Raw genomic sequence first — 20,333 nt, 5'->3', positions numbered from 1 at the left:
AGTAGTTTTCTAATAGGTTGCACTAATATCATGTGCGGTGTTGTAAAGGACAGGAGACTTTAAGTCTGTTTTTCATCTGTTTTTACTTTTAGTGATTTCTGATCGAATGAAATACACAAATAAAAACCACATGGGCACATAGGACCTGCTTGTAAATACTCACCCACGTCGGAATCTCACTTGTCCTCTGTGACTTGTGACCAGCTCACATTTTAGTGTATTTGCCTTCACCTCCAATCCACATCCTCGGGTCGCTTACGGCGCACATATCATCAGAGGTCATTAGTGTCCTTTCTTGCCAGGCTTCTTTTGTGGATTGTGATCAAACAGGCAGGTCGAGTGGAACGACACAGAAGTGTACTGAGGGATGGGCCCGTGGGGGAGAGAAAAGCGGTAGCACTTGTTTATGTTGGAGGGGGTGGGAAGGGGTGGGCAGAGGGGCAGGAAGCAGAGGTGACAAGGAGCGATTTCGACCCCAAACAAACCGAGAGCAATGGAGAGAATGGAGGGAGTCCACGTCTGGATGGTGAAGCTACTGTGGAGGAAGAGCAGGACGGACTGGAACTGATCAGCTGAAACCATTCAATCCACACTTCCACCCAAATAAGACCAGTACTCTCACAACTGGCCAGTGATGACGAAAGACAGCTGCAGGCTTCTAGCACAAGTTACCTAAACAACTGGAACGCATCCACTGTTGTACAAGTTATACAATAACCACATACAGTGCAAGATAAGTATTTAATAATTCAGCCGATGTGTTAACTTGACACTTTGGCAAGTGTCAAGTTAACACAGTAGCAGGAACTTGATGTCATCACCTCCAAATAATGTGTCAGTTTTTACACATTGTCTCCATCCTGAACAAACCTTTCTGTTCAAAACACCCTGCTGGTCAGGCGTTTGCACTCTTGCCAGAGATAAAGTATTACAAGCTCATGGGCCCAGCGCTTAACTTAGTAATCCTTCGATCAATCAAGTCAGTAGAGTATGGACCACATTGTCTTAGATCTTTTAAATAGTATTTTTCAGGCTCTTTTGAGAGAGAGAGAGGAAAGTTTAATTCAAAACCGAGCCTCCGCAGTCAGGATGAGTTGCAATAATGTTTGTCCAAAGACATCCATCATTTAAACCACTTATTCAAGACTCACATCCGAGGGAAAGCCTGGTAAGCCACTCAAAATGCACCCAGCACACAGTGCAGCAAAAAGGTGCCAAAACAGAGGTGGAACGGGAATGCGACATGATGACATGACCCCATCCGGCTCTGAGGAAGGAGAGAGCGTCTCCCAGCTCTGTGCATTTGTATATTGACCTCTCTTCATACACCCCACGGGCCGAGGTTATCAGTGGCCAGTGAGCTTCTTGAGGAATTCCTCTGATATGACTTGTGCTGAATCAGGGAAGCAAAGGAAGAGCTTAAGTATCGAGAGCAACATGAAGATTTATCATTTCAAAATGTATATTGCAATATTACAGACATTCACAGAGATGACAGGACACAATATCACACTCGTGACAAAAAGGGGGTTTGCTTTAATGGTTTGTCACCCGACAAATTGTGTGAAAATCTGTTTCAAAAATGTCATCAACAAAATGATGTTTTAGGTTATCTGTATGACACTTCAGATGAAGAACTCCTTTTCGAACAGATTATACAGTATATTGAACATTTCAAGGCAACCTCTGAAGAGTGGTGTCAGGAAATAAAAACGCATCAAGAGAAAATGCCTTTCGGAAGGATTTTGAATTCAGCAAATTACTATCACTCTTTTTCCCTGATCTTCACTGCCATTGACTTATCCCCGTTCTCGGGATGAATCTTTGTTGGTGTTTACTTCTCAGCGCTTATTTTAAAACATATAGCCACAATAGGAAGGCACACTTTGTCAGACATAAATCAGCTAAATGCCTTAAGCCTGAGAGGACATTACAGATTTGTTCTGCTCATAGCAACTGTGATTGATAGACACACGCTTGAGATAATGAAGGCCAACCTCAGTCCTGAATGGAATGATGGGAAATAAGAAGGCGTTCCTGGGCCTTTATTCAAAGCCTTGTGTTGGTAGTCTGACATCCTGATGCTGCATCCAGGACCCCCTAAATGTCCATTTCAAATTATGAATCTTCACCTGGACACCTGTTTGCTTTATAAATTCATTTATAAATATATATATATATCATTTATAAATTCATTTATAAAGCAAACATCACATCTTTAACAGTTGCAAATTATATTTGTATCGGATGTAATTTTCAGGGTACTGGAGGACAGAATCACTACTTGGGAATATAATGTTGAATAACATCTGGCAGTAAAATTGGAATGGGGCACCACATTGATGATTGATTGCTACCCAATGAAGCATCCGTCCATCCATCCATCCAACTTTAAACCGCTTTTCCTGCACACAGGGTCGCGGGGGGCTGCAGTCAATCCCAGCCAACTTCACAATGAAGCATGTTTGACAGATTACTTACATCTTACAGTTATCTAACTTCAAAGGCATAACAATAGGGTTTGGCAAATCAAATAAATATGTATTTAAAGTGAATGTTTAGAATTTACCCACAACAACTTTTCAAGTTAAGAGTAGAGAAGTTTTCTTCTGGGAAAGTGGATTAAATTAACACAGATAATTTGCCAAGAAAATGTTGACAACGGTAGATGAGATTGATTCAACCTTTCAGGTTCGCTGACAGCTGATTTACAGAACTAACAGTTATGACATTTGAAAATGATGTTAATGCGATGGATACATGCTAAGCTGCTGGTTGGTTGAGGCCCAAAAAATACTGTAAACAAAAATCCACCAACAGCGAAACAATTTAAGGATGAACAATAACGTGGCATGAAATGGTGAAAATGACCTACTTGTATTATATAATCTAACCTCAAGCCATTATTAATGACAGACATAATGGGGGGATAGTGATAAACATAATATAAATGCGTTAGAGGATTGATTAGTGCTTCAATTACTAGATGAATATGCATTTGAAAAATGTCTCTGAATCCATACCTCTAAATGCAGCTGCATCCCTGAGATGTTTGTCTGAGGTGTAAACAAACCAGTGTGGCGGCTGTCAGTTGCATTTATATTGTTGTTTGGGATTTCTCCCTCATGGTTCTTTTTACGTTGTCCTCAGAGGGAGGAATGGTCACCCCTGGAATTTTGGGCAGACCACATGGAGGAGTCTTTGCCACTGGAGAGCTGCGACACGCCAGCAGGAACTTTCGGTCGCAGATGATCCTGGTACCTTTAGTGTGAAGAGGAAGTAAAGAGAAGGATGATGACCGGACATGGAGCAGTGACAGAGTACTTACATCGCAAATGCATTGCTGGTTCAGTCCATTCATCATATTAAAGCATGTATGTCCATTAAATTTCACCATGACACACCATTGCTGCCACAGCTAAAATATATTGCCGCGTTGTTAATGATACTTACATTTAAGGGTCCCGTCTGTTTAATTCCATCAACGCTATAACCACCTATAAATGTCTGTTCCAGGGTCTTGAGTGTGGGTACTGCAAGTTTATCCTTACGCTTAATTCAACAACATAACAGAGTAATTTACACTGGACTGTTTACATGAGAGGAACATTATGTATTCTTTAATGTCAACCCATATATTGCGATTAAATCAAACGTTAAACTTAAAATGTGATGCATGTTTAGTAAAGCCAAATAGCACTGGTATTAATTTTACTGAAAGGCATCCCAAATCAAATCGTTAAAGCTTAAACTAGGTGACATAAACACATAAAAACACATGACCAACGAGAACCAATCCAAAAATGGGAGCGTATGACTGACAATACTATGTGCCTCACGATTTGATGTGGTACCGAGGAAACGCAGCGTGACGTCTCTGTTAAACGTCGGACTGCGCGTGGACCACAGGCTCAAAATTGAAACCACCAATCACCGCGTTGGTTGTCGGTGACGTAAGACAAAAAAAACCCGTCACTAGCGGCAGAGGACAGGTGGGTGTGGCCAACGGTCAAAGATCAGCTGACAAAAAAACACAAACCAAACACAATCTCGTTGAACGACAAAGCAGCGACATACACGTTTTACACCCCCCACCCGCCTCGGCTCCCTACTGCCGTGTAGCCTCACGCCCCTGCGTGCTAACGTTAGCAGCTAGCTTTAGCAGAACTAGCAGCAGCTCGTTCCACACAGCGTCATTTGACGGCGACCGACCTCACGTGAGTTCTCACGAGCGTTTCCTGCTCCCACCGACATTACGGCCGTTTATTGACACGATTATACACCGGGGTGGTGCTGAACAGGGTGCCTCCGGGAGTGGTGGAGCAGTCGGGGGGCATGTGGTCGGTGATGGTCACCCTCCTGGTCGACGGGACGACCTTGGCGGTGGTCTTCTGGCAGTCAGTGGACATGTTGTCTAAGCTGCAATACTCTCAAACTGGCTGAATAAACGCGAGGGAACAAACACAGCCACACCAGGCACAATGTCGGATACATTGAAATACATACCTCTTTTCATAAGTGCAAATTATGTAATGTATTATCTAAATTCGTCACATTATGATGCAGTCCTGCACACAAAGTGTCCAGGTTGTGTCTTTTAAAGGAGCTCAGCACATGTTTTCTCTGCTGCCTTCATGCACACAAAACAACACGCAGACAAGCCGCAGAGGAAAAGCCCGACTGGACAAAATAAAGCTATAGCGCCCCCTGCTGGCATCTAATGCCCGTGCATCGGCCGAACAACTCGTATAATATTGTAACAGATCCATGTTGACAGGATGATGCCCGATACAATTCAGTATGTGTAAAACAAATACGGAATGATCTTCAGCTGTTGGGTTCACCTGATTCATGTGCAAGTGTCTCACACAAAAGTACACACGCTGTACACAAAGACATTTCATTTCTTTATTAATTTTGTAAATGTTGAGCTGGTGTACAGAGTAAATTGTCAATAGATGTCCTCGGATTTGATTGGATTAAAAGGCTTTTACATGTATATTTTAAATTCATGTTTTACTTTTCATAACAATAAAAAAAGCAAATAAAACAAGTTAAAATACCCACAAGACCCATATTGTATCCCCAGGTTGCAGGCATTACCCAGAACTCAACAGTATCTTGGTAGCTACAGCTGCATGATGCTAAAAGTACATCCATAACATAACTAATCCCAATTGACAAGTAAGGGTGCATAGCATTCTAAGTAAATATATATAGATATTTTAATATATTTAATATATATATATATCTTTATATATATATATAGCCTTTTATTTTAAAAACATTTTCTGTGCATGTGCGCAGTTGCAATCCTTAGTATTGAGTAATATGCTATTGCGTTAATAATGTCTTCAATCCATTCTACAGGAATATACATGTGTTCTCTAGTTTTTGCAACAGTTAATATTTTTGCATGAACTTGTGGCATGGCATCATCTCAGGGCTTTACATTGTTCATTTTTGTGATGCAACCACTCCTTCCTCTGCTTGCATCCAGTTGGACTCCTCCTTTCAAACCGTGTTCGAACTGTCACCACGTGGAAGCCTTTGAATTGGTTCGGTCTAATATAAGTAAAGGGGACATCATATATATATATATATATATATATATATATATATATATATATATTAGGGTTGTGTTGAGGAAAAATGCTTGTCGTCTTGAATGACCACTCACTCACAGCCATTAAGCCTCCACACAGTTGTTCTTTCTAACTTGAAAGTGCTCGCTCTTATTGTCTTTTCATCCGACTCCAGCCGTCACCAGTGGACTTTTAAACGGCCTGTTTCACGAACCAACCCAAGCGTAAACCAGAACTACGAGCCCTTAGAGAGCAAACCGTAAGCAATAACATAGTAGTAAACAATTACACTGCTGTGTGAATTATTTTTTGACATCCAACCTTTTCTGGTTATTCAAAAATAATTAAATAGAAATAATATTTGATGAAGGGATATTTGTTGAAATGCCCAGAACCCATGCATTTGAAGGCTTATTTTTAAATCTCTCATTTTATATGATTTCTCTTCAGTGTTGAGTGTTGATGATCAACAGCATGAATTATTTCATGGAATCACCTACTAAAGTTAAGAGCCACCAAGACTTACAGCATACCAAGACTTTACATTCATCATCCCCGGCTGTGAAACCGTACTAAAACAAACACATATTGATGGGTAATTATTGCGTTCTTGTGACTGACATTTTTTTTTCCATAATAAAGCATTCAAAGTCTAACATAATGTTTAAAATAAATGCATATAGATCATTTATGTCATGTGAGACGGTACGCTCATTAGGTTGAATAAACTTAATAAAATATTGAAATTGGAGTTTTAATCTGAGAGCCTCTTTGTCCATTTGCATTTCTACTTCCTGTGATATTATCACAATGTTGACACGTCCCAAATTCCAGGACGGACTGTGTGATATTTAAATCTCAAGCATCGATGAACACATGCACGCACTTACTCTCAATAGGATTCATTTCTTGCTGTTGTTTAAAAGCAAGATTAAACACACCTACATTCCCTGATGAGTACATGAGGCACACCATTATTTGCCCGATCTTGATCTAAAATGTAACATATTTTTTTCCAGACAAGGCAAAGTGATGAGATGTGGGTTTCTAATGTACTGACATCATTTCTGAGTGGAGCGAGGAGTAGCGTAAAGCTGTGATTTACAGCCCGAGCTGGAAGAATACGAACTATGATCATAAAATCTCTCTCTCCCAAACACACGATCAAACACATTCACACAAACAATCTTTCCCTTTTGTAAGCAATTATTGCTTCTTCTGAAGTAAAGTTAAAACAGTAAATAAGGACAAATAAAGAAAAAAGGAGTGAAACAAGATACAGGCTTCCGGAAGGGTCAGGCTCACAGTTGCGGGTCGGTATTACAGTTTCTCCTCACAGTGATTGGTGACTGACTTTCTACCCTCCAAACAATCGGCAAGGAGACAAACATCAGAGCTCAACACGTCCTCGTACCCTTGGCGCGACACTTTCCTTCATCTCTCACTCTCACCAGTGCTACATTATTACCAGGATTTCAGCCACTGCACTCTCATGAAGTGACATCTTCTGGTGGTGGTGAGACGGTCTATAACTGCACCATATGTGGGGTGGTGTCGCATACTGCACTTTGAGGTCAAACAGGCACTGCTACGAGCTGACGGCAATATCCTGCCCCTTGATGGAGGTGGACGGGGCTGCTACATCTACTCTGAGAGGCCGCCTGGAGCAGTGCGGGTGGGGTGAGGGGGGGGGGGGGCGATACGGGCAAGATTTAGGGCGAGGGTGTTATGGACAGACAGACATCTGATTAACTGAAACCTAAAGTATGATCGGCACACTGGGGAGGAGGGAGGGGATGGAGAAGGTTTCTTGATATTGTGTCACTCGCCGTGTGTCTCTTTGTCACTTTCTCCGAAAGGCGAAGCAAGAAGAAGAAAGGTCAGAGAGGCAGGTTCAGTGTAGAAACCCTCCCTTCCCAACACTCAAACGCCCACAGTATAGTAAATGACTTACATCATGTCCTCCCTCTGCAGTGTGACATGGCAAAAGCGAAGACTGAAAGCACAAAGAAACAAAGGACCTGTCGCACAAAAAAACAACATTTAAAAACAGGCAGAGCGACACAACAATTGCATGTTCTACCCACAAAGATTTCAAGATATATAGAATAATATATAGGTTCAGACCAGAAACCAGAAAAACAAAAATGTACCTGAAAAAGCAGCATCAGTGGCATGGCATAGGGATTTTATAACACAAACAACACACGTAACACACAGTCCCGTAGAGCATTTTAGTGCATACAATATTATGTACAACACTGATATCGTTGGGAGATAATTGTAGCTTTTCTGGACTTTGAGAGGTTTAGAACTAGTTTGTGATGCTCGTAGCCGGAAGAGCGTGGCAGCGAGGAGGAGGAGGAGTAACCTGTTGCTTAGAGATTATGTAATTCTGAGTATTTTCTTCTCCTCTTTTTATTAATCACATTTTCCCCTGTTGGTTTGGAAAAAAAACATCCAGTACCGTACATTGCATGCCTGTCCCATACAGCTGTATGTCCTTCCCATCCCTCCCCACCCTTTGACCCACCCTTATATTCCCCCAGTTTTTGTAGTTAAAGACAGGCCATGCGGCAGCAGTCACTCATGCTGATACAGATAACAGGAAGCACGTTTTGGTTGCTAGTTTTTTTCCGTTGTTTTTTGTTTTTATATGAAATCATGCTTCAAGCGTATTAGATGTATTTTTTTTCTCCACGGTTTCTTTAAAAAAAAAAAGAAAAAAGTTAATAAAAACTACAACTAATCCATATCCTTCTCTTCCGGTGCATAGCCGTTATGGTTGTCGTGACGTTGCCGTTCATTTCTGTCTGTCTGGCTTTTTTGTGTGTTCCTTCTCCTGTCAGCTGCTGCTGGTCATGTGTCCGTGTAGGATGGTTTTGGTGAGGTGGTCGAATCCTGTGGAGAACTCTGTGGAGAAACGGAAATGCGCTGACTTAGCAAAAACTCAACTATCCATAGAGCAGGTCACATGCAAGCAGGAGTAAGTCGATGTAAATTTGGTAACCTTCCCCTAAAATTAGCGCTCAGACAGTACTTCATCTAAAGTATTCTGATAGGTCTTTGCAACACTACAACAGTAAAACAGCACATTAGTTTTGCAGAAGCATTCAAGACAAAAAATGGTTGGCAAAAGTGGTTTGAAATTCAGTTGTGAGTCGCTTGATGTATCAGTAATCTCAGGAATGTCAAGGCCTTTTGGTTAGAAAGGGCTGGTCACACACACACACACACACACACACACACACACACACACACACACACACACACACACACACACACACACACACACACACACACACACACAGCAGTGTCTCCAGATAGCAATACCCAGGACAGCTGGCCTTACAGCTTTGACTTTGAGAGCTGTCACTTTTTTTAGTTAGTTGTTTTGAGTGCACACTGTGCCAACCCTTTTTCCAGCTAGTCACTACATGCAAGAAGGAAAAAAGTGACATTATTTTCCATTTAACACTGACTGAAACTCTAAATATTGTAATCCATTGTATATTAGACAGACCAAAAAAAATAGTGTCACTGAATACTTTTATTGAATCTATTCAATAAATGACTGAGTTTGTTAAACTTAACGTTGAATTGGTTCTGTGCCAGCATCACATTACATGTCATTGGTGTTAAATTAAAGGTACATTCCGTTGCATTTAATCCAGAGAGACTGGATTAAATGGTCTAGCCCACGGGTCGGACGAGGCGCTGTGGGTCAGTCCCGTACCTGCAGGGACGCTGCACTCTGTCTGCCTCACTGCTTAACTCTCCGCAGACTGGCACATTTCACTATCTGAGCACCCTTCTTCACATCCACAGTATCGGGCTACATCGGGGGGGAGGGAGGGGTTGGCAGCAGAGGAGGCGCGAGGATTGAGAAGAGGTGGGGAAACAGATGCCGAGGTTGAGGGAACATTAGTAAGGGAGGGTAAAATGAAGGAGCCGGGGGAATGAAGAGAAATATGAGGAAGTGAAACAAAAATGGATAATCAGATGAGGGAAATATAGCCACAATGAAAGAAACAACGAACAAACAGGAAAAACAACAGATATGAGATGAAATGTGAGGAACAAATAAGTGACGGGATGGAAGGAGGGTGGGGAGGGAAAGAGGGGGGGAGAAAGAAATGATGCATAAACAGTCAAGCAAAGACAGAAAAGATGGGTGGCAGTTGGAAAGACAGTTGAACACGAGAGCGCATCAGAAGCATCGACAGTCTTTGGGATTCAGAGTAGACCAAAGTCAAATAACATTGCAAAAATATTTTGATATTTTAGATTTCTTAATAAGGAGGATGAGATTTGACCACAGAGACCATACACAGTGACTTCCTAATATTCTCAACGCCGCTTCCAGCTGGGAAGTAAACCAAAGGTAAAATATAGTAAATAATATTTGACCACGCTCTGATTCAGAGTGTTGCAGGTTTGAGTGATACAGAACACAGTAACAGTTGAAGGACTATCAACTTTAATGAAGGCAGAAAAGACAAGAGTCAACCATTGAGATAACTCCCATAAATATTTAGCCACTCACAAGGAGCCACAATCATTTAATTAAGTCAATAATATGCAAGAAGAAAACAATGATAAGTTTAGTTGCAGCTTAGTGACTCAAACGATGATACTGTGAATGGGCCGCTGTGATCAATAACAGCGTCAGAACAAAGTGCACAAAGTGTCTATGTTCCTCAGAAGAATAACATTCAGGTGGAGATTAATGTAACAGGAGGACAGCAATCAACCAATTAACCAACCAAACGTTGCACTCAGTCCTTGCTCGTATTTGGGACTGACACAAGATAACAGAGCTATTGCCTCTCAGATAATGAGGGCACACCCACATAAACGTTGCTCTCAGCCTGTCGTACTGCAGCTCCTGCAGGTTAAGCTACTCAAGGACTGCTGGGAAAAACCCTGATAAGAGGACAGCTCCCCGCAGCACATAGCGCCCTGTTCACCTTATACTGGCCGCTACATGGATCTTAGTTTAACAGGCCCTGGTCAGATGGTCAGCTGTCTGCAGATCAGAAGCCCACCTTGCTGCTTTCCCGGCCCAGGATGGCGTAGCTCATGAACTGCTCAGCATCAACCTCCAGCTCGTTGGCATCCTGCAGAGAACCCTCCAGGCTTCCCTCTTGAACACCTTCCTCACCTGAACCCTTCCCTCTGCGCACAACCTTACGCACAATCTATCACGTACACACATTTAAAAAGGAGAGAGAGAGTATGGATGGAGGCAGAGGGAATAAGGCAGTGAAAAGACAGTTGTGAAATATATAAAAACTAACATAAAAATATGTATATTTTGGGGACATTTAGTGTATCCATAGCAATGTCATATGTGAATAACCTTACAATGTTTTTAGTGTAACAATAATTTCTATTGAGAGACGCTGAACTAGAACTATAAAACTGTCTTAAGTGAAAACAATCTGCAGACCCCATTTTACGGATACAGTGTACAAACATCTTGTGGTGGCTGACCTTTTTTGTGACGATGTTACCATGTTCATCGGTAAACTGTTCTTCGCTCACATGCTCTCCAGGAAGATCTTCCACCTCATCGCCCTGCGGACAGAAAAAAAGATATTTTAGTCCAAAAGTTAGATAAACTCAAGAGTAAATGACGCGCCTAATGCAGGTTAAAAAGCTGCCACTGCAGTGACATTACTGCAACTGAAGCAGACCAACAACAGGTATGTGAAGGCGTGAATCCAGCAGTTGTGATTCTCAGTTGATCATGGTCGTGAGGGTCAATGCTGTTATGGCCTCTAATAATCCGCAGCGCGTCTACAGAGCTGTTCATGAGCTGAGAAGCGAGCGACAATGAAACGTACCAACACGTCCATAAGGCTTTTTAACCAAATCAAATGAGGGTAATGTGAATTATTTCTTATTGATTAAAATAATGTTTAGTCATTGCCACAAGTTAATCCTCACTGCCACAACCCTGTCAAATCATTTACCCATGTCAACACAACCCTATCGTGTATCACACACTGTTCCCATCACCCTGGAACCAAACGGAATTTTCTCCGTTGCTTCCCTGCCTGTGAATCCTGTCTGCTGGACCGTCCACAGCCCCCTTTCTCTGTACCTTGAGGATGACTCTGCGGCGGACCACTCTGGTGGTGACGTTCTCCTCTTCATCGGCCACTCCCTCGACCTCGCCAAGCTCGCGATCGAGCTGGGCGTGTATGTAGGTGAGCACGGAGCGCACGGAGCCGCTGGCTATGTGGAGGACATTCTGGCAGCTGATGACCAGGAAAGCCAGCAGCACGAAGCTGAAGAGGAGTTCGGTGACCAGGGCCCACATCGGCCCAGCAAATCAACACAGCACCACGCGACGATACACTCCCTCCGCCTTCAGGGGCTCCTGTTTCCAATGCAGCGCCAGTCTCGGGCTGACCGAAAAAAGGCAACAGCTGCAGCCTGCTGCTTTCTGTCACTGGTTCAGCTGGTTTCTTTGTCTTTCAGTTCATGTCTGTCTTCCTTCAGCTGGAGCAGTTGAGCCCTTTCCTGTGTCTTTATTCGTTCTCTTCCCCACGTCAGAAGAACCCACTCAATGACATGAATTCCAAGCAAGAGCAACCTTGGGAGGCTTCTATTCCCACCTCCCTCTCTCTCTCCTTCTGACCATGTGATCTCTGGGCTTTAAATACCGATGGCTTCTCCAGTGGAGGTCTGTGGGCTGTGGTAAGACCACTAAGAAACCTGTACCCTTGACTTCACATCCACACGGCCCAGTGGAAAGACTAAAGCAAAAGTGAAGACACAAATATGCAGCACTGCATCACACTCCAAATATCAAAAGCTTCTGTGTGACTGAGCCAAACTACAGGGCTCCTTTCTCACCAGCGTGAACCACAGACCAGATCCAGCTCACAGAGGCCCTAAAAGCAACTTCCTGTTTCTGCCTACCTTATACTTTCATGGCTGAGATTGCCCTTTACAGTGTAATGTAGTGGTGTTGTGCCAGAAAGTCAACACGTAGAAATCATTGGGGTGGGGGCAGGAGAGAGGGGCAAGTAACATGAGCGGGACTGTGTGAATGCTTGCTATATCTGGCCGGACTGTTTATGCCCATCTTGGGTCCTATTGCGTGACAGTGTGTGTGTGTGTGTGTGTGTGTGTGTGTGTGTGTGTGTGTGTGAGAGAAAATGTTGGATCAATGTTTCAAGGACGTATCGTGGATGATATAAAGCTGATATTTTTAAATGTTGAAAGAAATTAGTTGGGCAGTTGAAGCCTTTGCAACATCTGAACTTATATACAAAGTGTAATATCTGTACAACTGATTTGTTGTCATAAAGGACAAACGTCCCTCTTATTTTGCGAGGGAGGAGTGGCACACTCACCTGGCCCCAAGCTGTGGGCTCTGGTACTCTGTGCGGGAAGCCCAAACCCTTCTCAAAAGGCTGGGTACCTCTGAAGTGGCCTCGTAACATCTCTGAGTGCCCCGTGTCCCTCACAGGCTGAAGAAGGGCCTCCTGGGACGCTCGGGACAGGTCTCCATCCACGGCGTTACATACGGATGATATCATGGTGTCCATGGCCTGCCTGGGTTTAGGCTGACTGCCCACCCAGGCCTGTGTAGGGTCAGTGACAGGGATCCACCCCGGGCCTGTCTGCTCCTGCAGGTAGGAAAGGAAAGAGCCGCCGCCCCCTCCGTTTCCACCATTACCTGACCTGTGAGGAGAGGACACGTCAATGCTGAGGTCAATGTCCTCCACATGCTCACTCCAAGAAAAGCAACTCATCATTTGTATGAAATACCAAAGAAAAAAAACACTCCAGTTCACAAGTGACATCACCCAAGAAGAAAGGGTCTGACTTACCTGTCGCCATTCCGGTCTGCTACACAGCTCAGACCAGGTGACTCACTCAGTCGAGCATACACCCTTTGCTGTCCTGCAACAAGAGAAAGCCCTTCCTCTGAGCCCGTCCCTCCTCCTTCTCCTCCTCCTCCTCCAGCTCCATCTCCACCAGCCGTACTGGTGACTGCTGATACCTCCGAACTTGCACGTGACCCCTGACAATTGTTCAGCCTGTTAAGATTGATCCCAGCGATGGTGCCCCCGAGCGAGGCTGGCGTCGCAGTGCTGAGTGAGTCAACGCCCATCTCTGAATCGTCTTCGGGAAGCTCAATGGAACCACTCAGCACCCCACCCCCTCCGCTGGCTGCGCTGGCCTGACTAGCCGGCCGACCCAGACTTCCATACGGCAGCCCCAGGAGACCTTCTGAATCGTCAGCATTGCTGCACTCAAGCGAGGAGTCCTCCACGGGCACCAGGGACGGGCTGTTGCCTGAGGGCCACACCTGAACATCAGACATCTCCATGAGGGTGTCTTCTTCTGTGGTGGCAATGGGAGCACAGTCCAGACTGGAGACTTCCTGCCAGTAAGGCTCAGCGCCCAGCGGGGAGGGCAGGCTGTACTGCATGGAGGCCGGTGAGAGAAGCTCTTCCTGCGCGAGCCCATAACCTGGAGCGAGACAGAGAGAGGCACACTGACACCCGGGCCCCCTCGCCTCGCTCCCCACCTCACCCCCACAGCACCGGGACCTTGGGAGGGGGTAAGTGCCCCTGCCCAGGAGCTGGGCATCTAGGGGGGAGAGTAGAGGAGGCTGAAGGGACAAATGGGGAAGGAGAGAGGGGAGGACCAAGACAAATAGGAGCTAGAATAAAAGGGGGCGAGGAGCTTAAGAAGAGGGTTTGTCAAGCTTGATCAGCCAGCGCTGACTGTGAGAGCAGCGGCGGCAGCAGCAGCAGACACAGCCGGACGGACTGAGTGACGAGTGACACTTTGGTTTGGAGCCAGAAGTGACTGATGCTGCTCTGCCGGCTGCCACCTGCAGGGAGACGGACAGGAATTACTGCCTCTGCCCTCAACCTGGGGCCGGGACACACACCTGTCCGGCAGGGACGCACACACCGTCACACGTACACATGCCATAAACACACTTGCTCACACTCCGCCTCATCGCCATCACTCGCAAACACTCACACTCAGGTATGCATGCATTCAAACCCACTCAAAGAACAGGCAGGTTAATATTGTTTTCAGGCTGGATAGCATGCACGCAGGCAAACTCAAGCTCTCACACACTCACACACACCAGCTCAACGCACACAGACGCTTTCTCAGTGACTTAAATATTTATCATGACGCAGTCAATATGTGACAGCTATATATAAAAATATAGTACTGCTGATATTTATGCAAGCACATATACAGTATTCTTGGTTTTTCCTTTTGCTGCTGTCTCAAACGTAGACTTTAATGAATATCTTAAGTCCAATTATATAAATTAGTGAAACTGCACATTGTTAATGTGCTGTGGACTCAGGTCACTCCTCCAACTGTTTGAAAAACCTTTGTAACTACATCTCTTTTGTAAAGGCAGACGTGGCATGATTGAGCACAATGTCACGGCAGCAGAAATATCTCTTTAATTGATATAATTACTTTATAATGCACAAAAAGAAAGAGAATGCCCCTTTTACTGTACATAGAATGTGCCTTCTATCCATCTTGATCATACGGAATGAATTACTCTGTTAATGAACAACTACCATGGAAAGATAGAATGGTTTAAGTAAAACCTTCAATGAATGGCAATGCAGGTGAAACAAAGTGTGAGTGGCTCTACGATTGACACTCTAAAGGGTGTTATCAAGAAGTACATTACCCAGAGGATGAAATACGATATGTGATGCAGCGCATACAGTATGGATATGAGAGCAAGAATAGGAGGCGGTTCACCTTCTGCATGAGTGAGAGAGAGACCGTGTGTGTGTGTGTGTGTGTGTGTGTGTACTGTATAGTGATGAGGAAGCGTTGCAGAGCTGCAGGATGTAACTTGATTCATGGTTGGCAGTGCTGCTGTTGAGTACTGCTGAGAGTGCAGGATATATTTGTGACACCAAGCGGCCAGAAGGACCTCTTGTCCTACTTTCTCCTTTCTCTCTCAGCGACTGTCAGTTGTCTTTAGAAAATCGCAAATATATATATTTATATACATTTGTCTTTTTGTAACATGCTTTGTCTTTTCAAGTTTAAAAGAGTCTGAAAAGATATTCTGACAGTTGTTGATGAAATATTTGATTGTCCTACCTTTAACAATGAAGATGATGAGGTAAGAGTTTAACATTCGTTTCAAATCCTCGTTCCTTGTTGATTTAGGCCACAACATACATTTTGGGGCTGCAATTTACAAATGTACGGTTGTCCCTTGGCTTAAGTTTAAAGGCTGAAACAAATTCTATGAGTACTATAAGCTGCAGCAAAAACATGTATAACCTTAATAATAGTATGTCAATCTAATAATAATTAGCAAGGCATTTAACTAAGAAGGGATTTATTCAAACACACCTATTTTCTATGTAACAATTTGAGGTAAATACTTGCACCACATTCTTCAATTAAATGAGGTGCAGAATCAGGTGTATTGGAAAAGTCTGTGAGTTTATGACACTATATCAAGACCTGAAGTCAGTCTCACTGTTTTACGGGTCTGTTTGTTTGTGACACCAAACAAACTTCACCATGTAAGTGTTTAGATGGTCATCAATGGGATAATGAAGGTGTTTGTCAGCCCTCTCTCTTCATGTTAGAAGATAAAGGAATGATCGTGAAAGAAAGGTGCAAAATAAAAAAGAAATGTGGAAGTGTGAAATATTAAAAGTTATTGCCTGACCCCACTGACCGGAAAAGACACGAATACAGAAAAACAAATCAGCAAAGCTCACGTAAAAACACATCGAAAGGAAATATAATCATTTTGTCCATACTCTCAGACATTGATACACGGTCAAATGTATATGGAGAATAAAAAACACTTACATGTACCCACAATATATGACTTAAAACACTCACGGACACCCTCACACAACATTAAACAATGAGGACAATTACATCTAGTGGAGGAACAATATCAAATTTACCCCCATACGACACTCACAAAGACATGAGAACATATAGTTATATTAAATATATATATATATATATCATATGGACAAAATCGACATAGAATCAGTGACATACAAAACAACCACAACATTCATACATGAACAGAACAGACGCAAGTCACAGTTCACAAAAAAGGTCATAGGCCTTTTTTTACCCCTTTGGGACGGATCGCAGAGGACGAATAGACAGACCGTCGGTCCATTCTCGGTATGCATACCATGCAAGAACTCGTCTGTCAAGCAGCGTCACGGGCCAGGGCGGTGTTTGATACATCGTCTCTAGCTAGCCATGTGCTACACTCCTGCCCCTCATCCCAGTGTCTCCATGCAAACACAAGGGGAGATGAGCGATGACCGTCGGCCCCATGCGCATGCAGACAGGCAGGGAGGCAGGGAGAGAAGGGATGGGTAAAGGAGAAAAGAAGAGCAGCGAGAGAGGTAGAGGAATATAAAATAGGATGATGGTCACAGACAGAAAGCAAGAGAGAGCGAGGGTCACCTCCCCCCTCCCAGTGGGTGCTGACTACACAGTCTGTTGTGAGGGGTATCGGTCACAGAGCGGACACTTAAAAAGGTGGGGTTATCAAGAGCACAAAAAAAAGGAAAATGCACGACTAGTCGCAAAAAAAAAAAAAAAATAGAAAAAAGATAAAGATGTGGATCAGAGGTCAACATGAAGTTGGCATGAGGTCAGAGTTCGGAGAGGAGTGAGAAGGAGGAAGAGTAGGACGGCTAGGCTGCAGATGACATGTCCAGAGAAACACAGAGAGAGGGACAGATTCACAGGAAATGAAAACAGGGCTCCCAAAAAGGACATCCAACATCAGCCCTAAAGAGATTCAAACTTCTCCCCATGCAGCCACAGGCAGAGAGAATTTAAATTTCCTCTTACAAATGTCTAAAACATGAGGTTTCATCTATCATAAGCTACTGTATATCTTCCCTAACCTGGAAATGATGTGCCTACACCTAAAATAGAGGGGCACTAGAACTGTGAATGTGTAAAATCAAACGGACATTGTTCTGACAAAAAGAGGAAGAAGGAAGGAAGAAAGGTAGAGAGAGATGAAATAAAGACGGCAGTGAAGCTCATTGCGCTCCTCTGCAGTGAATACAGGATAATAGACTATTTCAATAATAATCATGATTTGTTTATAAAGGACTGAACCTGACTCAATGGAGCAGATCAATATTGTGGAATAATTGATCATTTTCTTTTGTTGCAGAGACTACAGTAAATATGAATCTAGCGCTAGAATCCTCTTAGCTTAACTCTGCAAAGAGTCTGAAAACATCTGGCCTGACTCTCTCCCAAGTTAAGACATCCACATACCGGCCCCCAGTAGTAGTACACAAATGAACACAATTACTACTTGCCATGGAACTATCTGAAACCACGATAGAAACAGCGAGCTGTTTTCAGTCATAATGCTAAGATGATTTACCGTACAGACAGTGGTATTGATTGTCTTTAGCAAGAGAAAGAAAATTATAAAATGTCAAATTATTGGTTTAATATTGACAAATAAATGAATGTGTGAAAAAAAGAATTCACAAATAAATCTAATGTTTAATGAAGTTGAGAACTCATATTTATGTACCATGTGTATTTTGTCCTTCACTGTCTACCACATTATCTCTTTTCAAGATGAGGCTTGATGGTTATTTTATTTTTTATTTAATTAGTTTTAATTAATCAGTTCCGGTTGACCAACTTGGTCACATAAAATATAAACCTTTGGAAACCCATCACTGTGATCATTGCGGGATTAGCAGAAGACACAATATACGGGTATTCAAAGTGCCGCCAGATTTTTTTGCAGAACGTCAAAGCGGGCTTTGGGAGGCAGGTAGCCAGACAGATAGACAACACATATACATGTTTATCAGATTCACTGCAGCTGTGATCTGAACATCTCCCTTTTCACTCTTTGACCCTCATGGTCGTACCTCGATGCATTGTTACATCTCTGAGTATTGCTCCAGTTTTCACGGAATAGGACCTGTCACCTGCGGGACCGACTCATCGTCTGCACCGGGTACAGAGAGGAGGAGTGATTGCAGTAAAATGGGGAGCTCACCAGTCCAGATGTGAAAATGGAGTCAATAAGATGTACGGTATGCATGTGTGAGGGGAACCATGAGGAAAAGGAGTAAAAGACTGAGGACTGACAATTAGTGAGGAAGTCGGATAAGCTAGGTTACACTTATAGTATCATCTACGTGGACTAATCATGTATGACCACATGTTGTTTTATGGACAAAACCTTATAACGATCGTAATTACGGGAAATAAATGACTAATCTAATGATTTGACAAGATAACAAAAAAGAACCACAATGCCGACAGTAATAAAAATATTACTATAAATGATGTTTTACTAATATAGAGTGTTTTGCTCAAAGGCGATTCCTTAATGCGATGCTTGAACACCCTAATGAGTCTTCATTTAAATTATGCTTTTTTTGTATGCTTCACTTTACTTCCCACCACATTGAAGGAATAAATGGAAAAATGTTTAAATAACCAAAAGCACAACAGAGGTTGTAGCACAGTAGGAGTGTCCTGAGTCCCTCTGCATGTTGCCTGGGCAAAGTCCTGCAAAAGTGTGACGTTTGTGGCCGCTTCCATACACAACAGCATCACCCAGAATAAACAATAAAGATATGAGAAGAACAGAGATACTTCGGAGGGAAACACTCGTCCTTTGCCTTCAGCGGATATTAGAGGGTACGGGGGGGGTTGTTTATTGGAAAGATGTCTCAGGGTCAAATGCTTATGGGGACGGGGCTGCAATGTGAGATTTGGGGAGGTTAACTCACCATTGGTCATACCAGGGGAGACGTTGTCTCTATTGTTCCGGCGTCTGGTGAAATCGCGGGAGCCTTGCCTGGCCGGCTGAGGCGGCTGGCCCTCCAACATGGTGACTATGTCCATACGGTCAATGCTTTTCAGAGCCGCGTACAAGCTCTCCACTGCAGGGAAGACGTGTGAAGGAGAGACACAAGCAGGCGAGGAGAGAGAGAGAAGGAGGGGACGGGATGGGGGAGGGGGGTCCCACGACAAACGGCAAAGGAATTACAACAATAATCTGACTCAATTGGGTTAAAAAGACGTCAATAAAGGTATAAGTGGATGACAGGAATTCACAACAACCTCAGGTGTGGCATACTCACTCTTGGCCCTCTTGCCCTCGCGGGCGGCCCAGAGGTTGAGCAGCGCAGAGCTCTGCTCCAGCAGCGAGTTAGGATTCTCCACACGTATCTTATTGATGTCATCCACGCTGAGCTGAAGCTCGCGCGCCAACTCTGTGAAGGAAATGAGAACGCAACGATCCCGGAAGTGAAGGAGATATTCGCACCATTTCACCTGTTTGGTGCTATTATAGTTTAGGAAGTCTTGAAATGACACTTTGTCCAAAAGAGAACAAACGACTACGGCTCTTGGCGGGAAACAGGAAATAATTATACTCATTGGCTGTTTGCCGTGTTGGACCGTGATCAGCAAAGAACTAGGCAAGCAATTCAGACACAAGGTAAACATGGATGGTTTACAGCAAATAAAAGCAGACTCAATATATTCCTGTGCACTCACCAGCCCAGCTCAGTCCCAATTGCTCTGCAATCACAGCCATCTTCACCTCCGTCCTCTCCATGGCACTCATTGACGCTGCAAAAACCAGACTGATATCTAACATCATCCAATGATTGTGCCTTTATTGCGACACGTATGCTGTGTGTGGAATACAATGTTCTCACACTGACT

At 43.6% G+C, this 20,333-nt stretch overlaps 1 protein-coding gene and 1 pseudogene across 4 annotated transcripts in view; both read right to left on the bottom strand.

The window, feature by feature from the left end:
* Positions 1–2,840: 2,840 nt before the first annotated feature.
* LOC120831223 (uncharacterized) lies at positions 2,841–4,546 on the bottom strand (annotated as a pseudogene).
* Positions 4,547–6,773: 2,227 nt separating this feature from the next.
* The window catches only part of ank1a (ankyrin 1, erythrocytic a), a 69,352-nt gene continuing 55,792 nt past the window's right edge, over positions 6,774–20,333 (bottom strand). The window contains exons 37-45 of one of the 4 annotated variants that reach the window (XM_078086638.1): positions 20,163–20,237; positions 19,745–19,876; positions 19,391–19,543; positions 13,436–14,081; positions 12,956–13,286; positions 11,082–11,165; positions 10,634–10,786; positions 9,322–9,420; positions 6,774–8,498 (exon numbers count right to left, since the gene is read on the bottom strand). In XM_078086638.1, coding sequence (XP_077942764.1) covers positions 9,349–9,420; positions 10,634–10,786; positions 11,082–11,165; positions 12,956–13,286; positions 13,436–14,081; positions 19,391–19,543; positions 19,745–19,876; positions 20,163–20,237 — 1,646 coding nt within the window. In that variant the 3' untranslated portion in view covers positions 6,774–8,498; positions 9,322–9,348. Of the gene's footprint in view, positions 8,499–9,321; positions 9,421–10,048; positions 10,787–11,081; positions 11,166–11,694; positions 12,556–12,955; positions 13,287–13,435; positions 14,082–19,390; positions 19,544–19,744; positions 19,877–20,162; positions 20,238–20,333 lie in introns of those variants that run through there. The other 3 variants (XM_040196496.2, XM_078086637.1, XM_040196497.2) reach the window with 3 other exon arrangements.

This window comes from Gasterosteus aculeatus, chromosome 13, assembly GCF_964276395.1.
Source record: "Gasterosteus aculeatus chromosome 13, fGasAcu3.hap1.1, whole genome shotgun sequence".
In the NCBI taxonomy this organism is placed as follows: Eukaryota; Metazoa; Chordata; class Actinopteri; order Perciformes; family Gasterosteidae; genus Gasterosteus; species Gasterosteus aculeatus.
The sequence above is the reverse complement of the archived record's forward strand: the minus strand, read 5'-3'. Positions and strand labels throughout refer to the sequence as shown.